At 39.9% G+C, this 24,280-nt stretch overlaps 1 protein-coding gene across 1 annotated transcript; it reads right to left on the bottom strand.

The window, feature by feature from the left end:
- Window positions 1-651: 651 nt before the first annotated feature.
- On the bottom strand, window positions 652-20,582 carry calcrlb (calcitonin receptor-like b). Its single transcript, XM_004562619.4, has 14 exons — window positions 20,400-20,582; window positions 15,762-15,837; window positions 14,498-14,651; window positions 14,134-14,244; window positions 13,646-13,758; window positions 13,458-13,552; window positions 10,180-10,303; window positions 9,934-10,087; window positions 9,788-9,848; window positions 9,639-9,699; window positions 7,969-8,181; window positions 7,842-7,883; window positions 4,425-4,611; window positions 652-1,554 (listed from the first exon to the last, which is right to left on the bottom strand). Exons 2-14 carry the CDS (start codon window positions 15,828-15,830, stop codon window positions 1,532-1,534), a joined length of 1,407 nt encoding a protein of 468 aa, XP_004562676.2. The 5' UTR covers window positions 15,831-15,837; window positions 20,400-20,582; the 3' UTR covers window positions 652-1,531.
- Window positions 20,583-24,280: the final 3,698 nt, after the last annotated feature.

Below are 24,280 nucleotides of genomic sequence, written 5' to 3'. Positions count from 1 at the left end.
ACATGTGCATTTCTTCAAGCTGAATTTGCACCTCTGACTTTATCTCAGTTTTAAAGGAAGCCCATGCTACCGAAAACCTCACAGGATATCACATCCTCTAATTTTGATCCAACTTATTAAACTTACTTAGCTCAAGTATTGCAGAAATGTTTCTGCAGAAAATTACAAGGGAGGGGACGGTTCATGATTACCGTAATGATGCTCCAAGCACTGCTCAAAAACCCGCAGATAACAGGAGTCCTTTGTGGATTGAGGTCATGACTATGAAAGGCATGTGAGATCATAAAAAAACCCCAAAAAACACTGGTCGTGTACAGATGCTTTTCATCAATGTGCATTGTCCTTGCAAATGAATCTGTTTAGGAGGAAAAGTAGCCGGTTAAGTGCTTTTACAGCTTCTCTCCTTTGAAATTAATAAAGTATGCGCTGTAAGTACAGATATAGTCTTTTTCCTTTGGGACTTCCTAATGGTACCTGCTCACATACATTCTGGATGAGAAGCAGACAGTAACACACCCTGCTTTGTGTGGAAACAATATTCATTGCAGTGGGAAACACTTTCTGAAGTCAAGGAAATCCCACCCTTAAATAAATATGTGGGAAAGATGGTTAAGATGGTTAAAGATGGATAAAGATGGTCTTGCATCTCAGTTTAAATCAGCTTATTTTTATTTACAGCATTGTTTCTCCAGTTTAAATGAGTGCTGTTAGGATTTATCCAGAAAAATGTTACAAAACAAATAAATCACAAAAAACTGAATGAAAAAAAGCCACAAAATACAAACTGTACAACAGCCCAAATTACTTAAGCTCTTCTCTCTGACACAAAACAAAAATTTTGGTCTTGTATTCATGTTTTACATCTGCTTTAAAGTTTCAAAATATGTAACACTTATGTGAAACGATAAGACCAGCTTTCCAGTCAGGTTGTCAATACACTACATTTACATTCTAAAAACAGTGGATCTGAGGGCGTAAGGCCACAGTCACACAGTTCTGAGAGACCAGTCTGCAACCATTTGGGAACCATGAGAAAAAAATGTGTATTCCCCTACAGGGTGGTAAGTGGTTGGTGACAACTGGCAGGAGAAACAACCGGCAGTGCTGCATGAAAAACTCTCTATGCTATAGTCCCTGGCGGATAGTTGCAATCACTTGTAGTGCATGTAAGATGCCAACTAGTCTGCAAACACTCAACAACTACTCTCCAAAACTGTGAAAAGTGCAGTGCTAAATGGAACCATTTGTCTTCTAAGTTGAAGCTGGTAATTCATAACTTTTACTTTGAAGGGGAATGTTCTCTATTTCCTGTTTGTGTTGCACTTTTTCAGATTTTTACCAGCTCTCGACTAGTAGTTGATGAGTGTTCAGGTCACCGTCTTGCATTCAAACTATGCATGACTGTGACATTATGCCAGCAGCCAAAATTGTGATGAGGTGTTTTTGGTGCAGCACCTAGCAACGACAAGCAACCTCCAGCAACTATTCTCCAATACACATTTTCCCCTAGCGACTGGAGTTTACAAGGGGGTCAGGAACTGGTTTCTTGGTCTGTGACTGAGACCTAATATAAAAACATTACTCTGACTAATGTGACATCAAAGGCCTGTAAAATACATCATATATAGACTGCTTACATTGCAAAAAAAATCTCTGCGTTCTGGATATTTTGTGACCACAAAGCAATCCTGTCAAATTATGACCAGTATAGCGTGCTATGTTTGTAAGGAAACTTTCATGGTAATCACCTGGTAGCATAGTTTTTGTAACAACATGTTTTCTCACTCACGCAGAGATGAGAAATAGCCATGGTTATGTAGCCATAACCACCAGGGCCAGAGGAATTTTAGCCGGTTAGCTTCATCAGGGAATCGAACACCTAGCATGGCTCTGTCAAAAATTAGCCATTAGGTTACCAGCTAACTTTAGCTAGCTATATTTCAGCTTGATATTTATTATTGGGTGGCTGTAGCTCAGGTGGCAGAGCAGGTCAGCCACTAATCAGAAGGTCGGTGGTTCGATCCCAGGCTGCATCCTGGCTGCATGCCAAATATCCTTGGGCAAGATACTAACCCCATGTTTGCCTACTGGTGGTGGTCAGAGGGCCCGGTGGCGCCTGTGTCCGGCAGCCTCGCCTCTGTCAGTGCGTCCCAGGGCAGTTGTGGCTACAATGTAGCTTGCTATCGCCAGTGTGTGAATGGGTGGATGACTGAATGTAGTGTAAAGCGCTTTGGGGTCCTTAGGGACTAGAAAAGCGCTATACAAATGCAGGCCATTTATTATTTACAAAGGAAACACAATCATGTATGTCAGTCTTCTCATTCTCACCAAAAAAGTACTTTGCAAATCCCAAACTACTAATTCAAGAAATCAAAGCTGAGAATCCAAGAATAAAATGTTATAATATAAGCCAGTGTCAAGGTGCAGTTTGTTCTTCTGAGACACAAAGCACTGCATACTAGAGGATTCATTGTCATGCAATATTTTAAAAAATTACTTAGAATTGCTTTAGCAAGATTTAATTAATAAGTTGTAGAAGACACTGGTAGGAAAATTTGTTCCCTTTGGAAACTAAATTGCCCGAAACTTTCCCACAAAAAGTACCCACTCCAGTGCAAATACTTCTAGAACACTGCTGAGGGTCCTTATTTGTTAAATTCAGAACAAATGCCATTATAAAAAAATCTAGCATAAAATTAAAGAACAGCAAAGTTCTGTGTGTCCTCTCAAGCAACTCAAACAAGCAACTCAAACAAAACCTCACCACTGTAACAGCCAAGAGCTGTTTTCCCAAAGATTTCTCTGTGTTCACATTGCTCTAGAATTATCTGCTACATGGACACAACCGCCTGTTGCAAGTGAAAAAAATAGATTTCCCCACTGGTTAGAGAGTGATTACTGGAGGTTGCTGCCTGCTGCCAGGTGAAATCGATCGCAAAGAGAGACCAAAACCCTCCTTATGATTGTTTTTGTCACGAGCAAATTGCCTGTAGTTTGCATTGTGGTTGCAAGGAGGTTGCAAACTGGTCTCTAGGCTGGGGCCATCTGACTCTACATTGCCATGCATCACATGTTTGGCAGTTAAGTAAAGCCTCAATAGAGCTGGAAATACTTTTTTCAACCAATTGCAACTCTTTTGCAAAAGGATTGAGGTTTAAAGCATTTTAAAATTATATTTTCCTTATATCAGACCTGCGAGCTATGCTGTCGACTTCTACATGACAGCCTCACGCTTGTGATCCTAGACAAACCTATTGGCTTTCATTGTTGTTTCCCCCATGTTGTCCTATAAAGTTTCACACCACCTTGCACCTGCACCGAAAACCTGCAGTGGAAAGGTGCTTCCTGTTTTTAAAGGCCAGAACCAGCAGCTCTACAGGACAGTTTTGTCTTTTAACCTCAGACATATACAGTTTCCCCCATTTACTTGATTTAAATGACAGTAACAGTGAGAATGACAATAATTATCAGTGCATTGTGTGAAATAAGTGATCCAGAAGTTAGGAGTTTATGTGACAATATTGCTATATACAACGAATGGTTTATAACTGAAACTAATGAAAACAACATTATGTTAAGTCCCTTACAACATGTCATTCATACACAATCAAATTTAAGTACAAACATATCAATCACGTCTCCAGCATTTTGGAATACAACAACAGTGAGCCAAACCAGTATACTTATCTATTAAGTATTAACTTAATAGAGACTGGAGCTGTCGCCAAGCCAGGCAAAATTATTTTGTGGACCTCACTCAGAAAACAAGAACTACATAAATAGAAAATTTACCTCAAAGTTGAGTTCAGTCCTCGTCCCATGCCGCATATCTTTATTTGACAAACAGCTAAAGCATAATTGACATTTTGCAAAGCGAGCAGGTTATTTTTGAATGTGTCTTTTTATCCGTTTCTATTTTAGTTTACGTTATTTTACATATACTTTACAAATGCCATTGATAACCACTACAAATAATATAAATAAAACTTCTTGCTCTTCATGCTCGCTATTCAGCTTAACAGCAAACAGCTGCGACACTGAGCTCCTCCATGAAACTTGAAGTGTCAGAAGGAGTGATGATAGAGGAAGCAGTATTTCACTTAGTTTACCGTTTACTTTTAAATTCCATCAAGCTCTTGAAAATGCCCAGAAAAGATATCCGCACAATACAAAAAAGAAATATTCCCTAGGTTATCTGCACAGTGCAGTACACTTTATTGTTGTTTGATGGCATTATCCTCATAGGATCTTAAGTCTTTGTTCTCACAGTCCTTCTAATGAAGTGAAATATGGGAGGGTGTCTTTTAGTTTAGTTTTTTGCTTTGAAAATGGAAGAAATACCTGTGTTATTTCTCAAAAACCTTGGGAGGAGAGCAAAACAGTAAGTCATGAACCTGAAGAGCTTCACACAAAAGGGCTGTCCGATCGGAATATGTCTGAGTAGCTCTTGCCGTTCATGTGCTCAGTGTGACTCTCGATGCTGTAGCATCGGTGGACTTCGGTCAGCGACGACGCCACGTAGGAGGCCGAGCGGAAGATGTCAGCGTTGGCGAAAGTACCGACAAACTGCATCCGCTGTTGATTCCAGTATCTCCGGAGAATGCTCTGAACCTGCAAGAGGAGGAACAAAGACGATGAGAGAAAAATCCGTGCTGGTGGTTGGACTTATCTCCAAGGGCGGTCCTAGCCTGTTTGGTGCCCTGGGCGAACACTCGCTTTGTGCTCTATTTGGAAGAAAACAGAGCACAATTCATGCAGTCGGGGTCAGAAGTTCACTTTCACTCATCATGGGCATGACTGTCATGGCAATGATGTGCTTTTAATGATTTCATTGAACTGTTCTTTTTCCAGGGTAGAGTGATTGCACAGCATACATATTTCATAACTTAAAAAAAAACAAAACAAGAACAGGATAAACAAATTTTAATTTATTTTTGGAATTTCAAGAACTAGAAACTACTGAAACATCAGCATCACTGTCCACAGTAACGCCTGTTTTACATGGGCTGAGCTGACCAAGAAAGACATCGCTGTTCCAAAATCGACACCTTTAAGCTAGACTGAGATTTGCAGCTGCTCACATTGACGAGCAAAAAAGCTTCATGGTTGGATTAAAAGATTGAGCTGTTTGGCCACAGTAACAAGAGGTATGTTTGGAGGAGTAATTGTGAGGCTTTCAAAGCTAGGAACACTGTACCAGCTGTCAAGCACAGTGGTGGTAGCATCATGTTCTGGGGCTGTTTTGTTGCCAGTGTTGCAAAAAAGTTTTGCACAAAATGGTTGGAATAATGAACGAGAAGTACTACCTCCAAATTAATCAACTTCACCTCAAATCAAAAGCTAGGCAGTTAAAACTTAGACACAGTTGGGTGGGTCCAACAGGACAATGATCGCAAACACACATTAAAACTGGTTTCGGAATAATTAAAGCAGGCTAACATCAAGTTTCTGGAATGAGTCAAAATGTACATTTTGGCACTGTGTGGTCAGAGAAAACTGTACACTCAAACCTTTTTTTCCAAAGTCATTAAATGTGTATACTGTACAGTCACAAAGTCTTTGAAGAAATCCTCAACCACAACGTTCGTGCCCAGCATGAGTCGATGTGTTTGAGCATAGCTGCACATTTTAACTCCAATCACTCGATTCATTATAACATGAGAACCTTTTTTTATTTTTGTGATTTTGACTCTGTATATAACAACAGTGGTTCTTAAATCAAACAATCAAGAGGTGATTAAAGTGCAGACTTTCAACTTTAATTCAAGGGGTTTTACAAACATTTCTACATTAACTGTTGAGGAATTACAACAATTTTTATACACAGTCGCCAATTTTCATTTAAGTTGAACAAACTAAGGTAATTTTATATGTAAAGGAATTGTTTAAAGACTTGGATGTAATCAAATCTATAACTCATGGACCTCACTAAGTGCCGCATTTCATCCCTCAATATGTTTTTCTTGGCTTTAGGTCAGCTAACTTATCATCTGAATAATATCCAGTTTCTTTAAGACTATAGCTCTGCAAACTTAAAGATTACTCCTGCTACTCCTATCAGCAGTCACATCGTCAATAAACCAGTCTCACTAATGATGGTGTCCTTCAGAGCAGAATTTTCTTTGACCGCTTAGTGGGAATTCCAGGGAAAAGCTACTAGCAAATGGAAATCTGCCCCATAACTTTCATCTGCTTAGCATGCGCACACCAGCTCACCCTCATCTTCACCAGACTCTTCAGCCTCTCACTGAATCAGGCAGCCATCCCATCCTGTCTAAAATCAGCCACAATCATCCCAGTGCCGAAGAAGTCTCCCATCTCCAGCCTGAATGATTACCGCCCTGTGGCCCTCACACCGGTAATCATGAAATGCTTTGAGAGACTAGTCCTTCAGCACATCAAGGATTACCTCCCCCCAGAATTCGACCCCCACCAGTTTGCATACCGTGCAAACAGATCCACAGAAGACGCCATCGCCACAGCCCTCCACGCTGTGCTGAGTCACCTAGAGCAGCGGCAAAGCTACGTCCGAATGCTCTTTGTAGACTACAGCTCAGCCTTTAATACAATCATCCCGGACATCCTCATCACCAAACTGGTCACTCTTGGCCTCCCTCCTCTCATATGTGCCTGGATAAAGGATTTCCTCACAAACCGGCCCCAGACTGTAAGACTCGGCCCTCATCTCTCCTCCACTCGCACACTGAGCACCGGCTCCCCACAGGGCTGTGTGCTGAGCCCCCTCCTGTATTCTCTCTACACCCACGACTGCAGTTCGACCCACAACAACACTCTCATCATCAAGTTTGCTGATGACACCACGGTAGTCGGACTCATGTCGAAGGGAGACGAGGCAGAGTACAGAGAGGAAGTACTGAAGCTGGCAGCATGGTGTTCAGAAAACAACCTGGCACTGAACACTAAGAAAACCAAAGAGCTCATTGTTGACTTCAGGAGACATAGCACCGACTTGGCCCCCTCTACATCAACGGGGAGTGTGTGGAGAGGGTCCACACTTTCCGGTTCCTTGGTGTCCTCATCTCTGCTGACATCTCCTCGACAGGAAACATCTCAGCGGTCATCAAGAAGGCCCAACAGCGGCTGCACTTCCTGAGAGTCCTCAGGAAGTACAAGCTGAACTCCAACCTGCTGCTGACCTTCTACCGCTCGTCCATTGAGAGCCTGCTAACCTACTGCATCACGGTATGGTACGGCAGCTGCACCAAAGCAGATAGAGTGAGGCTTCAGAGTGTGGTCAAGACAGCACAAAAGATCATCGGCTGCCCTCTCCCCTCCCTGATGGACATTTATTCCTCCCGCTGCCTCAGCAGAGCAGCAAACATTATCAAGGACAGCTCCCAGCCTGGCTTCAACATGTTCAGCCTGCTTCCCTCAGGGAAGTGCTACAGGTGCATCAGCACAAAAACCCACAAACTCAAAAACTGTTTCTTCCCCAAAGCGATAACCACCCTGAACTCACACATGCACAGATAGCACAGCCCCCCACTTCCCACTTCCTCTAAGGACCACCACTGTGCAATACCAATTCTATGTGCAACAACTCAACTGTATATACATAACACTATTTATTACATATCACTTACGTCTTGTATATTGTACATTTTATATGTATGTATATATATATGTTTTTCCCTATGTTAATATTGACCATATGTACATAACGCTGCAGAACTGTACCCCCCCCCCCCCCAGCATGTTTACACTGAGTAGGAGATGCTCTGTATCTCATTGTACAACTGTATAGTGACAATAAAGGCAATTAATTATTTTTTATGGAAGAATCGGCAACTGTTCATTTATTAATTTGCTCAATTACTCACCTCCCCGTTGAAGAAGCAGAATATTGTCGAAACCAAGAGACCCTGAATAAAACAAAGAAAGTTTATTACGTAAAATATGTGCTAATATTAACATTATTATGCCTCTTTCTCCGATGCATGGACTGACCTGGTAGTGCATCAGGATGTTCATGATGTAGTGATAGATCTCAGAGTGGCCATCAGGTTTATATGGGAGCAGGACAAACTGGATACCGAGAAGAGGGATGAGAATGAGGGTGGCTCTCACAGCCCTCATGTAGAGGCTGGATTCGGCCTGGTGTGTCACTCGCAGCTTGGTGATGAGAACCCGAACGATGTTCAGCAGGAAGAAAAGGTTCACCTGGAGTCAAAGTAGGCACACACAACTTTTTATTGAAATATCAGACGCAGATTAAAAGGACAGGATAGTTCTTATCAAGTCAACACCGAAAGAAAACCTGTGCCAGACCTTCAGAAAGCCTGCTCATAAAGCAAAATACATAGCGTACAAGATATAAGGACAATAGGTGGTTCTAGAGTTTTATAAATTAGCGTATATAGTGAAGTACACCATCTTAATTCCTTATGACAGCTTCCACAATTTTACCTCTTTACCAGATAGATGTGTTGTTTTTTTGTAAATTTCTTTTGACCCCTGCCTTCTTTAACATACCTTTGCCTCCAAGTCCATACTTTCTTCTTAATACAGCTTGAATTATTTTGTGCATTGTATATCATCAGTGCAATGTTTACATCAAGTCAACTGAAAATTGTCAAAGTTTGTTGGTCATAATTTACTTTAGCATATAAAGTGGTATTGTTTGCTTTCAATGCAGTTGGTATGGAAGTACTGGGAATCAATGAACTGGTTCTTGTGAAGTGCTTTTCTACTCCACATAAGTACTCAAAGATTGGAAATGCGTCATTCACCCATTTACCTCTTTTCATATGCTCCGTTCTATATAACATTAACACTCGCAAGCAACTTGGAGCTAGCATCTTGTCCAAGAATATTTGGATAGCCAGAGATCAAATCCCCAACCTTTCATTTAGTAAGTGAGCTACTGTACCCTCTAAGCTACAGCCACCCAGGTTATTTCTGCATGAGACAGATTCAACAAAGTGCTGGAAACACTCCTCAGAGATTTTGGATCCATGTTGACATGACAGTATGACACAGTTGCTTCAGATTTATCAGCTGCACAGCCCAAAGATGCTCTGTTGGATCGAGGTCTGGTGGCTGTGCAGGCCACTAGAGTACAGTGAACTTATTGTCATGTTCAAGAAAATATACTGAGATGATCTGAGATTTTTTATTCTGCAGTCATCAAAAAATGTGTGCACTGTGGTCATAAAGGGATGGACATGGCCAGCAGCAATACTTTGGTGCTTAGGGGCCCAAATGCGCAAAGAAAATATCTTGAATATCATTACACCACCATCAGCAGCCTGACACATTGATGTAAGGTGATCCTATAAGGATGGATTGTAGACTCGGTTTCCTGTTCTTAACTGACAGGACAGACTGGTGTGGTCTTCTGCTGCTATTAAGATGCTCTCCTGCGTACCTTGGTTGTAACAAGTGGTTATTAGAGTTATTTTCCTCTTCCTGTCAGTTCAAAGCAGTCTGACCATTCTTCTCTGACCTTTGACATCAACAAAGTATTTTCACCCAGAGAACTGCCGCTAACTGGACATTTTCTCTTTTTCAGACCATCATGGTTCTTTGGGAAAATCCCAGCAGATCAGTAGCTGCTGAAGTACTCAGACAAGCCCGACTAGCACCAACAAACACGTGAAACAGAGTTTAGTACTCACCACCAATGCAGCACAGATGGGTCCATGGATAATGTAAAGCAAGGAAGTGTTTATGGTGCACCTGTGAGGGAACAGATCAGATCATTATATCCAGATGGGATGGGAACACGTGATATCTGTTGAAAGGATGTGTGAATCCAAAGACTCACTTGTCACTGTAGTAAAAGTTACGCGCTATTGAGTATATCACTGCCGGCATGATTGGAAAGCCTGTGAAATCAATAATGTTGAGTGACATTTGTGTTTGATAGCCAGGAAGTATGCACGCATAAATATTCACATGTCTTTAACTTACCCCAACCCAGCAGATAATACCAAAGGAGATGCTGTTCTTCTGCAAACACAGCCACAACTATCAGAGTATGCAGGTAGATGCCCTCACAAAGCATCCAGAAGTAGTTACAGCTCATCAGGTACATATGGATAAACTCCATCAGTGTGCAGCTTATCTGAAGGAAAACAAAACGTGTTTTTACACGACTCAAACAAATGGAGCCTGAGTTACTATCCAATATAAAAGGTGGAAAAGCAGGTCACTCACAGAGTCAGCATATTTGTGTCCTTGCTTCGCTAACATTGTGAGCACAATAACGGTCGCAATCGAGTTAAGTATGAAGGAGAGAAAGAGGTTTTTGTGGAGAGTTATCCTTTGGCAGCTCAGACTCCTGATGGTTATTAGAAAAGAAGACACATTAGATTTTTACTTTTGAATCACAGATTTGTCCATAAGGTCACAACAAGCACCACTGAGACACCGACCCCATCTCCCCAGTCAAAACAGGTCCAGGCATCATGCCAAAAACTGCATCAGAAATGGACGGATGTTCATGCATAGATGTATATTGTTGCAATAAGGAATGCATTTTGTAATTTATTATTAGTGTGAATGCTTGAAAAGCATTCACAGTATTGTTATTCGAATCTTTATTATTATTATTATTATTATATTTTATCTATTCCGTACGTTTTTTGTAATCCTATAACTTCAAAACCGTTCAACTTAGAAAAACCATTCAAACACCGTTAGATTCCTATTCTTTTGGACAACACTGCTTCTATTTTTCATATTTTTAACATTTATATTTTTAATTTTATTCAACTTTATTCAACAAAAATTTATAATGTATTTCAATGGGGAGACCCTTCAAATCCTCATTCAACTTACTCATTTTTAAACTCTTACTACTTCCACATACATTGACATAGAGCCACCATTCAAACTTTAAAACGAAGACAAGACATTCAACTATTCAACTTGTATTTATCTTTTCAATATCTATTATACTTTTTCTTCAGTTCCAGTTTAAGTTTCATGATGTTTTTTCACCCGTTTCAGAGTTTATAATGGGTGTGTATGGGACGGAATGTTGGGGCTAGAGTGAGGCAGCTCAACTGCTAGAGTGAGAGGAGCAAAAAAATTAATCTTAAAATCTTTTTTAAAACTGCTGCTGTGTCCGCAGCGTTTGCTCTACAGGTATGATTTTACCCTCAAAACGTAGCCATGGCTGTCCTCTTTCATCCAATGTGTTTACTATTGTACTAGGTGTTATGGTTCTTTCATAAATGTCACCAATGCACAGCCTCCTCCCTCCAACTCTTCCATAGACTCTAATGTTAAAATGGCTCAGAAGGTTCGTTTGAAAATCAGAAGAGCATGGTGTCTTTCCACTGTCACCACGTCCATATAATAAGCTCCACAGGCATGAAAACTGAGAATTAGGTAGACTAGACATTGCTGTCGCTCACGGTGAAAGAATTTTGTCAATACGACTTTTACTTTTCATTTGGGAGCGATTTGTTTCGGCCTGACTTTTCTGTTCATTTTAAGCAGCAAAAGTGAGGCGCATGTCTGTGTACGTGTGTATGGAGCCATTGGGTGCGGTCACTATAGCAACCAGGCTCACACCTGCCTGCTTAACGAGCTCTGCCTGCCACTGTACCAAGATTCATCTTAAGCACTTCTCTTTCAACTGCTGCTGTGTCCACAGTGTTACAGCCATCATTTTACCCTCAAATTGTCGCCATTATTGTTCTCTTTCCAACACCGTATCTTTCAAAGCTCAGGCATTTAAACTTTTTAAACTGTGTGGATCAAAGTGGAGGGATCACATTTTAGTCATTCAGTGATTCAAAGAATATGACCTTTTAATATTCATTCAGATGTTTTCTGACTCTAAATGTTCTTTTCTCATTTCTTAGGGTTTTCTAATTTACATTTAAAACATTTTCAGTTTTTTTCCAACTTCTTCTTCTGTGTAACCTTCAGCTTTTAGCAGTTCAGCACCTTTGTTTTCAGGTTAAATTCGGTTGTTTTTTTGTTTTTTGTTTTTTATCTCATTCAATATTTTTAACTCAAAATTCAGCAATTAATTCATTTCAGTGCATACATTCAGATTCAAGCATTCACACTGCAGTTTCTTCAGAAAATGCACTTTCTAGTTATTATTATTATTACTTAGGGATTTCTTTCTAACAATTTCGGGCACTTTCAGATGTCAGCTTGATAGCCTTTAAACAGCTGTTAACTGCTGTGAATGTGCAAGATCTAAATCTAGTTTCTCCTGCATTGAAAGTTAGTAATAACAAACTAATAATGTTATCTAAAACTTGGGTTTCTAAATGGCCCTGATGAGATAGGAAAATTAAATGTATTAAAGCTACCAAGAAGAAAAACAATCTATGGCAATTTAAATTGTGGAGATTTAAGGGAATAAAAAACAGAATTTAGCAAATTCTATGGGACATGAAATACTGGGATTGAAAGTTTGAAAACTTTTTAGTAATTAACCTTTTTCTTTAATTTAAGTCCCAAGACTTTTCAACACATTTATGCAGTTAACATAAATTTACAATGAAACTTGGTCTCATTTGTTGTATGTGACTTGTCTCCATTGACTCCTTGCTTTCTGTTGTCAGCATTACAAGCCTCTGCTACTTATTACAAAACAATTCAGAGTGAAAATGCAGAGAAGATGGGTACACTGTTATCATAAGGGGATAGACATTGTCAGCAACAATACTCAGGAAGGCTGTGGCGTTTAAAAGATGCTCAGTTGTTACTAAGTGGCCCAAAGTATGGAAAGAAAATACCCCCACACCATGACACCACCACAAGCCTGAACTGCTGATATTAGGAAGGATGGATGAAAGCACGGATATGCTTTCATGTGGTTTTCATCATTCTGACCACACCATGTTAATGTCAAAGCAGGACTCATCAGACCAGGCAACATCTTTCTTTTTCTTCTTTTATTGTCCAATTTTGGTGAATTGTAGCCTCAACCTCGTGTTCTTAGTTGACAGGAGTGGCTTACAACTGCTGCTGTAAATCATCTGTCTCAAGACTGAGGTGTTTTTCTGCATAGCTTGGTTACGACAAATGGTTATTTGAGTTATTGTTGCTTTCTTAGCAGCTTTAAGCACTAAAGCCATTCTTCTCTCAAGACATCGTCACCCAGAGAACTGAAACAGACCCCCCCCCCCGATCACTCTATGTAAACTCTAGAGATTGCTGTGTGGCAAAAAGCTGAGCATTTTCTGAAATACTCAGTCCCCCCTGTCTGGCATCAACAACCATATCACATTCAAGTTACTTAAATGAGCGATCCTCAGTTTTCACTTCAGCAGGCACGTCTACACGCCTAAATGGATTGAGTTGCTGCCACGTGATTTGTTGCCAAGATATTTGCTTTGCATTTGAGTTCTGTACCTAATAAAGTGGGTGTACAAAATCTTAACTAATCACAGTAAGAGCAATACAAAAGATAAAATATAAAATAATATACTATAAAATATAAACAAGAACAGTGCCAGACTTACTTAAAATGGAAAAAAATTCCCAGTGAAATCAGCAAAGACAGCAGCGAAAGTCCATGACCGATCATAACTAAGTAGAAGTGAGTCATTGTTGCCTGCTACAAAACACAATACATACAGGTTTGCATTAATTATTGGCTATCGACTTCTATTGTGCTTTACTGATTTTATTGTACTTTGGTCACTTTTACCTCTCCGTGATGTGTGAAGTTGGCTTTGCAGTTTGTGTAGTTGGTCCACGTCCTGTTGCTCTCCGGATGCCGTGCCCACTCTCCAGTCTCTGTGCAAACTTTTTGAGCCATCACTGTGAGCAGATTTGAAAATAAATCGTCATTTTATTATGTTGATACTTTGGGACTGTTGAGTTTAAACAGAAGGTGGACAGCAGAGGGGGAGAGTGCCATCAAGCTAAAGGAGGAGTCCAGGCTTGGTAACCCTGTGGGACTTCAGAAGCAGCTGACAGGTACCGACAGGCCAAGCAGGATGTAGCCCAGGCAGCAGCCGAAGCTTTAATTCAAACTGCATAAAAGTTCGAATCATTTATTGATTGACTGATCGATACCGTCTATAGTGATTTTACAGCTCTCAGTTTAACAACCCTAATGACATAAAGGAAAAATAATGTGAACGCTCAAGGTTAATGACGTTATATGAAATCACAGAGGGCACAGAGATTTACCGTGTGTATCAAAATCATCAAAGTAGTCTGGACAGTTCTGCTCTTTAACGCCAGCTTTAGTTTCATCCCAGCACAGCCAGCCGTCCCACGTCATGTTGCACATCGGCTCCGCTAACAGAGGCAGAAGACAGACCGGCAAAATCACGTTAAAGAAGAAAGGCATGAAAGTTCAGTTCTGCTTTTCCTTTCATTTTAATTATTTTTATAGTCATATTAATAGATTTTAGTACTGTAATACAAAATACACAATTCTTTAGGTACATATACAGATTATACCTGCAGCATTTACTGCATTTATGCAGAACTTTTACATGCCATTGAGTATTTTTATGGTGTGATACTGTGCATGTCTACCACTGCTCACCAGTCGTTTTTGTTTTGTGCTGCGACTCTGTTATCCTCTGGAAACATCTGTACTGGGCCATGGTGATTTTAGACAGTCTCAACAGATCTCCATGGTTCACTGAATGATTCGCTGGTTCCTTGTGAGCGTCTTTAGCTGTTGCCTCCACCAGCATCTGGAAACACAAAATTTGCAAATGTCAAAAATGTGTAATTCAACCATTCGAGCTGGTGTTCCTCAACTCGTCCCATCCTGTTTATCTCTCATACGGAGAACCTATTCCATAAAGCACCTTTCATGCTATACTCAAAGCAAAATAATTGACTTTTTATACATAATTTAGCCATCTACTCAACTGTTATCCCATACGTTTAGCTTGGAAGTTATACTCTTACAGTAAAAAGCTTTAGTTGCCAGACAGAGTTTCTCACATTGGACTCTATTGGGCTGTAAAACAAGCTCATATCATGACCCCTCCACCACTGTGCTGACAGCTGGTATGAGGTTTTTGGCTTTGTGCATTATGGCCAATCATCGCACTGGTCTCATCTGTTCAAAGGGCACTGTTCCAGAAGTTTGGTGGTTTGTTCCGGTGCAGCTTTACAAGCCTAAGCCGAGCTGTTGTGTTAGTTTTAGAGAGAAGACACTTTCTTCTGGTAATCTTTCCAAACAAACCACACTTGGTCATTCTTTTTCTAATTTTAGTGTCTTGAACTTTTACATTTAACGTGCTAACTGTGGCTCCGTTTGTGATAAATAAATACTGACACGATGTAAATTTGTCATGTTGTGAGGTTGTATTTACCTGCTGAGCACGAGAATATTTTTATTGAGAGGTGAAACCCTAGAACCAAAAGAGACTCTGCTTTCTGTTTACTGTGGCTGTGCTCTGACTTGATCTACTACAAGTTCTGTAACTTTAGGGAAGCAACAGTCAATCAAAAGAGCCAAACTTAGCCAATAAAAAAAAGAGTTTACTGTATTTTGACAGAGAGTTGTTTGTTAGAAACAACGAGTTTGCATGAAGTTTATTTTAAATAGCTGAGATTATTTTTCAAATGCAAATTCAACATTCTGTGATACATCTGGGAACATTTATCTGACATTAAAAAAAGGAAAATGCTCTCAAGATATATCATTTATTCCAGCAGGGCCAACTTATCATTTTCTTTACTAAAAAAAACCTTAAAACATCAACTCATGGTGTGACAGTTAATGCTCAACTCATAAATATGTACCAGACTGTTGTCCCTGTTATCAATAGTAAAGGAAAACATTTAAGTACCTTGTTGAGGGAGCACAGGACCAGGAGTAGCACGATGTAGCTCAGATCCATGTGCGCTCTGATCTTCATACGTTTCCTAAAGAAAAGTCACAAGAGTTGCAGCTGAGGAAAGAAATTTCTCCAAATATGCACACAACATATTACAGGTGCTGGTCGCATACAGATTAAAAGCATAGCCTTTGGACACTCGCCATTAGACTGGACGATATTTTTATACTTTGTTAGATGTTATTTTTATTAGTGTTGGAGGAACAGGTAAAAATGTCACCACTATCCCAAATAGTTTTCTCCCAAAGGCCCGATAATAACAACAACACTTCCTGAGCTGCAGCAGCTGCTGGGCTGATCCAGCACACAATGTGCTGACAGGAGCTGGAAACAAACTCAACGTTCACGTGCTCTGTACTGCCAGGACCATAAAATAACACATTTAGCATTAAAATTTGGTATCTTCGTATTATTATTTTTACTATTAAATTTGTAATTTTGCCTTCTAATTATCTTTCAAAGCCAATATCAGGTCCCCCATCCTTTGAAACTGAGAGGGAAATGCTTGTAGCTTCATGTTTTTAACTTGTAATGAGCAGTCCTCTCCTTTTTTGGACGATGAGGTTACAGATTTGACCTGTTGCTTCCTCCGTTCTCCCTTCCTTCCTTCCTGCATGCTTATTAAGCACCGTGAGCAGGTTTAACCAAAGTTTAGCCAGAAGACATCACCACGTCAAATACCTGTACAGTTGGTGTGGCAGAAGCTCTTGAACCTAGTGTGGTTCGTACATTAAAAAAGCATGTATCCTTCAGTCAACAAGAAGCTCAGTTTTTCCTGACACATGTAGTGCTGTGCAAACGTCTGGAGCCCCTCATTTCTTTCTATTTTGCTTCCAAGGAGCCAGAAATACATTTTTGGAGGCACAGTGGCTGCTTTTTCACCCATTTTCAGAAGAATGCTTTTTTTGTTTGTTAAGCTACTTCACAATCATTCAAGCACAAAAAAGTCTCCTAACTCAAGGGATGAACCAGTGTTGTGGCTACATAACACATAACTCAGCAAAGAAACCATTTTAAATTGTATCTTTAGGCACTTTGTTGTTAGCAGCCTGTCACAAAAACACATCGTTTGTTCACATAGCTTTAGTTGAATCTATAAAAAATGCCAAAGATAACACAGTCTGACATAACATTGTATTTTTGCAAGAACAAAGTGATTCTCAAAAAGCTGTTACTTCAAAATTTCAGCATATCTCAGCATATTGTGCAGTGTGTCAGAGGACAAAAGAAGTGGCAGGTCTAAAGAAACAAAACTATCTACAGCAGATGAACAGGATGTCATTTCACATACAGTAACAGGAAAAACCCCAAAGTCCTGCATTTCAGCCAGTGGTGTTGGAGATCTTGTCAAAATTAATGAATTACGAACACAGAAAAGTACCATCGTGCAAAACCATCTTGAAAGCATCTGATTGGCAGCAGCTTCATTTTTTAGCATGACAATCATCCCAAACACACTGCCAATGCAATAAAATCATACTTGTATAGAAAAACACACAGTGGAGCTCTATCAGTCATGGATTGGCCTCCCCAAAACCTGGACCCCAGCATTACCGGAGCAGTGTGGGATCATGTTGACAGAGAACAGAACAAAAGGCAGAAACATCCAAAGAAGAGCTTTGAATTGTACAAACTCTGTTTTTGCCTTACACACTGTAATTACACGTTTGTTACAATAAATCCCTCCACCCATTTCCCATTTTCCTAGAAAAATATAAAGAAACGGGGATTGGCTCATGACTTCTGCACAGGACTGTAGCATAGAAGAAGCTAACATCAAAGCAGCTGCTACTTAGAGATATTTTAATTTAACTACAACAACAACTTTTCTTATGTTTGCAAGACTTTTTTTTTAATTCACTTTTTACCTCACTGCAAACTGTCGTTGAACATATGTATAAGAATATATTTAGTATTAAAAAAAATTAATAATGCAATAAAAACTGAAATATTAAATGCAACAGTAAATACATCAAGGGGAGAGAAAGGTTAATAAATAGAGAAGCAAATTAAAACATAAATATTAAATTTATGTCACATAAATTAATGCCTATAGCCTACAGCTTAAGTAAAAGTAACTTACCATGCCAATTTTGATCTTCACGCAGGCCTTAAAGGGCCAGAAAACTGTACCCTAACAGAAAATATTTTAAATCCTCTTAAATGTTTCTTGCAGATGCTAATAGATGAAGATTCACGTTTGTAACTAAACTAAATAACAGGGTTAAACCTGCTTTGGCAGGAAAAAGTCAAACGTTGAGCTGGGTAGTCTAAAACCAAAGTCTGTGTCTTCGGTGACAAAGGCGTTGCACAATAACTTTAAAGCTGTTGATTACATTAAAGCATTTGCACCACCTCATAAACTGTCATTAATGAGTCTACCTTTCATATCTACAGTTTAATGCAGCACCAGAAAGTCTCTCTCGACATCAAACTCTTTCTGAGTTTCTCCTCTCAGTATGTCAGTGTCATACAACCCATCTATAATCTTGCAGCACAAATGTAATTAATTTCCACCTCCTCTGGCTGCTAATTCAGGAAATCTTTGTCACTTTAACAGATTAATATCCTCTTGAACACACCCAAAAAAAGGGAAAACACTACATGCAGTACGATTTCCTGCTGCTATGCAAAAAAGACATCCAATATCTATTCGTGCAGTCACTCCCTTGGTGTGTAATCCATTTGTGTGAGAACTCAGAGATTTAACCACTTCTACATGAGAAATGCCCTTCACTGAAAACACCGTCCTGTCCTGGAAATCTGTGTTTTTCCCACTCATGCTATTGCAGCTTTTTGTTAGGTGTTACAGAAAGCATATACAGTCACCCGCCACTTTATTAGGTACACCTGTACATTTCATCGGCAGTAGCTCAACATATTTAGGTGTCCAGACCTGATCATGACAACCTGCTCAAGTTCAAATTGAGCAACAGAACTTGGAAGAAAACAATTTTGAATGCCTCGTGGCTGTTGGTGGTCTGTGAATTTCAGAAACTGCTTATCTGCTGGGATTTTCCTACACAACCATCGCTAGGGTTTACAGAGAGTGATCTGAAGAGGAGAAAATATGCAATGAGCGGCAGTTGTCTGAGTGAAAATGCCTTCAGAGGAGAATGACCATCCTGCATAACTTGTTGCCAGTGTTGGGACTAACGGGTTATTAAGTAACGCGTTACAGTAACTACGTTATTATTGTGGTAACAAGCACAGTAACTAGTTATTATGCCAAAATCAGGAACGCGTTACTCGTTACTGGGATTTAGATAGGCTCGTTATTCGTTACTTCGTGTGGTGGCTATCGCGGAGCTTCCACAGATTCAGTAACATTAGCAAGTGGTGGAGGCCAGCAGGTGGATGAGAGGAAGGGGAGGGAGGAGGAGGAGAGACCTGAGGCGGCTGCCGGTCCGAGTGTCAGGTGAACTGAACTTCAGGTAAGAAGTTATAATGAAACCAGGAGATGTCCTTATTGAATCATCAAAACTGAACAGGTGATGGAGAAACAGGTTTACCTTTTAGGTGACATGAATGAGTTGAAGGGAAGTTATGAACTGTTTCTGAGAGACAAATAACCCCAGGATCCTTTTTTATGTAGCTGACAGCTGGTAACTGTGCAGGGGCGGGTCTAGCAAAGTTTTGCCAGGGGGCCAGGTAGGGCATTAACAGGGAAAGGGGGGCACAAAGAAGTTAAAATTAACTTAAAACCAAAGTTACTTTCCCTAGTAACTAGTTACTTTGAAAGTAACGAGTAACTTGAAGTAACTGAGTTACATTTGATAGAAGTAACTAGTAATGTAACTAAGTTACTAATTTAAAGTAACTTACCCAACACTGTGCTTGTTGCGACCAAGGTGTGCAGAAAAGCATCTTACTAGCAGCAGAAGACCATGTTGGGTGTAACTCCTGTCAGCTAAGAACAGGAAATGTGGCTACAATTCAAATTTACCCCAAGTGGAAAATAGAAGATTGAAAAATGTTTTTTTCTCTGATAACCGCATTTATCCATGCTGCCTCGTATCAACAGTCAGGCTGCTGGTCTTATGGTGTGGGGGATAGTTCTTCGGCACACTTTGGCCCCCTCAGCACCAGTTGAGCATCATTTAAACACCACAGCCTGCCTGAGTTTTGTTGCTGACCATGTCCATCCATTTATGACCACAGTGTACCCATGCTTGACATGCTATGAAGTCAATATGGCCCCAAATCTCTGAGGATTGTTTCCAGCATCTTGTTGAATCTGTGCTAGTAAGAAGGCAGGTCTGAAGAGAAAGAGTCCAGCCCGGTACTAGCACATGTACCTAATAAAGTGGCTAATAAGTGATTTTACTGCATCACTTTGGTAAGTCGGTAAATATGTTGTGGACTCATGTCACACCATAAGCTCCCACCAACATTTTAAACAGTTCAAATTGGACTTGACGTTTGTTTGTTTTTTTCAGCTTGTCTTTTAATTCTTCCACATCATTCACACATTTTAATTTCTTTCTGTGCTCGTGCCTGATATGACAACAACGTGACATTAAGCAATGAACATTTTGACCCGTTTTCAGCATCTTGACCAGAGTGCAAGTACAAGTTCCAAGAGCTTACCTTCACACAAAAGAAGAAACAAAACTCAGAGTTGCCAGAGTCAGGAGTAATCCTTCAGTCTGAGAGTTTGCCTTTGCTGATAAAGGAAAACAATGAAACAACCCTGATCCCCCTTTTTTGTTTCCAGGGGCAGATCTCCACTGCTTGTTTCACACCGGAGACACAGGCGACACTGAGCTGGGCTGTCCTGATAAAAACGGACTGACTGGAGCTGCTGATGACATCACACGCTTGTCTGCTGTGACGAGACATCCCAGGAGAGCAACGATGAGCATTACAACGCAGCTGGACATTAATCATATAGATGAAGGATGTGAGGATGTAAGTGCTGTGACTGAACAACGGATTTATTGCTACCTGTAGCTTTACTGCATAGAGAGTTTTATAGCCTTAAGAAATGACTGCAAATGTATAGCACTCATCGGCGACCTTATGATGAGTGGAAGCAGGACGAAAAACAATAAAATGACGCAATATATAATAAATCACTGTGCATTTGGACCTTTTTTATTTATTTATTTAACTGCAGAAACCGAACCAAAGAGCATGAAGGTTTTAATTCCTTAACAAAGGCGACCTCTGCTGGGCAAAAATAATAAATAGAGCCGGCACTCCATACATCCTTGATTTAAATCTATGGGAATTTATCTTTAAACATAACTGAAACCACATCACACATTTGTGTGGAACAAAATCAGTAGATCGAAAGCAATGTGGGCTGTAGCTCATCTTATGTATTAGACTGGTAATCTGTAAGAGCACGAGCTGTTCTGTGAGATTTTACAATTTACATTCACTGACCACTTTATCAGATGCTGGAAACATTCCTCAGAGATTTTGATCGATGTTGACATAACTGTACCACACACTGTGGATAAATATTATACAAGATAATCTGTATGTACATAGAGTTTTGGCCTTTTTAACAAACAGTTCACAGCTGTCAACAGAATTGAAAAAAGGGAACTTCAGATCCTTAAGTGTGAGAGGACAGCGAGGGTTCAGCTTTATTCCAGCTGTGAGAGATGAACTTCACATTTGAGAGACTGTGATGATTCGTTTCTCTTTGTGATTACAGGAGCTGCCCTCAGATTCAGACCTCAACACCACCCGGTGACAAAAATAAAATCATCCTGTGTGTTCACTCTTTATGCTAAGAAAGTTAAAGGCAAAAAGTTAAACTTGGTTGTTACCTCTGGGGAATCATCGTGTATTTAAGATGACTGGAACACCCCTGCACACTGTGCATCAGCGCGAAAGAGCGCGCTATATTGAGTTTTGAGGTTTGTGTAATTTGGCATGTTTTGAGGGTGTAGTTTTTTGTATGGTTTTGTGTAGTTGGTGTGCAGGAGAGTCATTTGTTTTTGTTTTGTGTGTCAAAACAATGAGGGCACTACTGAATGTCACAGTTGCTAACCACCAAAGGCAGATTGCATTTTTAGGTAAATGGTTGTGTACACACTTTGTCTGGGTCATTAACAAGCGTTCAAAGTCTTTTCATTAGTCTTTTTTCTTCTTAATATGTTTAAAACCTAGAAAATAAATTCAGTGGAACACCCCACCCAGTCAACACACACAAGTGGGGCCCAAATGTGGAGTAGCAGGGCTAATATTTGGGGCCCACTTGGGAAACCAGCTAATTTTGTCCTCTGTTTCCATGGTGGCCCAAAATGTGTTTGTCCAATTGGATTAATCAAATCAGGCCCAGCCAAAAGAACATGTGTGTGGCCCAGATGGGTAGAAGCATGTTTGATATTTCGGACCCACTTCAGTTACCCGCCTGGGACCCAGCTATTTTTGTCCTCAGTTTCCATGGTGGCCCCAAGTGTGTTTGTCCAGATGGGATTTTGGATAATACAGTAAGCTATAATTTAAATCACCTGTACAACAAAGACAGTTTATCTTTTTTATTTATACAGACTAATATGACATTTTAACAGTATGCTTTTTTAATATAATACTTTTTTTGTTTATAACATATTAACTAATATGTCCAATGTATACACAAAAAAATAACAAATCAATGTGATACAGTTTAAAAGAAAAAGAAATGCAGCGAACCACAGCTTTTCACTCATTCACCGATCATTGGTCCTGGAAAAAAAATATTAGTGCCTTTTTTAACAAACAACATCAGATTTACGATACTACTTGAGTTGTTTTGGAGGTTGTGCTGATCAAGTTGTTTGACCCCCTACACTGAACTCACATGGCAACAGAAAAGCTATTTACAAAAGGATTAACCAAGTAGGCGCTCAAAAATCAAGTTAATGAGAAATATTTTACCTTATATCATCTGAATTGAAGACAACTGTTTAAAAGACAGTGTCTCAGTGATGGACAAAGCTTAGAACAGGCAAGTGGTTAACCAGTTTGTTGCATGGTGCAGAAACAATCACCTCATAATGAACACAAAAGAATGGATGATTGTGGATTTCAGGAGGAACAGGAGTAAACAAAGCACGGTTTATATGCTGAGAAAGGAGGGAGAAGTCTGGAAATGTAACAACGACTACATCAAACAAAAAGAGAACAGATTCTACTTCTTGAGGTGTGTGCCAGGTGGGCACCGAATATATAATAGGGCCATCAGATAAAGTTTGGGAACGACTACTTTAATGTCTACACCAAGATGCGGAATATCTTCTCCAAGTCTCTTGTGGAAATTTCAATCTGCTTTCCAGCCATTTGTTCGGGCAGCAGCATCAGAGTCAGTGAGTTTTAAGTCAGTTGTCAGTCAGTTGTAATTAATTTTACCTCCACAGTTTGTACAGTCTATCTAAACCTAGTCACTAAGGTATACCACTCTTGCACAAGTCACTGTGCCCTTGCCATGCGGGTTCCTCCTCTAGCTCTTGCACCAATAAACCTGCCTTTTCTGCCTCTTTTTTCTTCATCTGGCTGGTAAGAGCATTTTTTTCAAGCTGCCTGTAAAGCACGGATATTGACCACAAGAAAGTGAGACTATATTACTGAATCTAAAGACACAGCTGTCGTTGTCTTTTCCCTTTTAAACATGCTTATATTTATACTGTGACACTGCATAAAACCTTACATAAATGCAAAATCAGAGTATAAAAAAACTTAAGTGACTGATTAAATTGTTTGGCAGAACGACTACAGCTGTAGTGAGCATCTGTTATTCAAACATCAAGAAAATATCTTACAACTAATGAGCTTACCATATAGCACTTCAAAAACTTTAAGCCCTCAAAATTCTCGCTTTCCATGGCGCCCAACGAAATTATATTGCCTGAAAAGAGCACTTACAGTAATGAAGGGCATCATTCTTCTTGTGGTTTCATCAACAGTGCTCCCTCCAATCTCTGCCACAACAGCAACCTTAGAACAGACAAGGACATTAATTTTACTGACAGCAGTAGCTTCAGTCACACCTAAAAGAAAACAAGCAGAGCTACACAGTAATTAGACTTAATAATATTCATGCTATTTGACTGAGAGAGAGTTAAGTGTTTGCTGGGCATGTTCTCATTTAGACACACCCCTGTGTGTCAGTTATCTGTTTTGCAGAGAGAGCGATGCTGCTACCAAAGCAAAGTTATGAATAAATTTGCGGATACCTTCCCCGGATTGTTGAGACTGAAATCAAGTGTGTAAGTAACTTTAAAAACTGATCTAACATTGTAGAGCAGCAATTTGGACTGGTCTCCATTTCAAGAGCTTTGCCACAGATTGACCATCAGCCCCAAACATCATCTCTGACTCCCGGTCCCGTGGATTATTCCTCACCCTCTGAGCCACATGCTGTACCATGGCACAAAATGCCAAGAGAAAAGCCCAAACTCTAAGGAGAGAAGAGAACTTTTTCGTGTTATTATTGATGATGTCCTGTGTAAAGAAAATATATTATATAAGACATG

The sequence above is a fragment of the Maylandia zebra genome, linkage group LG23, assembly GCF_041146795.1.
Source record: "Maylandia zebra isolate NMK-2024a linkage group LG23, Mzebra_GT3a, whole genome shotgun sequence".
Taxonomy (NCBI): domain Eukaryota; kingdom Metazoa; phylum Chordata; class Actinopteri; order Cichliformes; family Cichlidae; genus Maylandia; species Maylandia zebra.
Note: the sequence above shows the minus strand (reverse complement) of the source record. Positions and strands in the feature narration are given on the sequence as shown.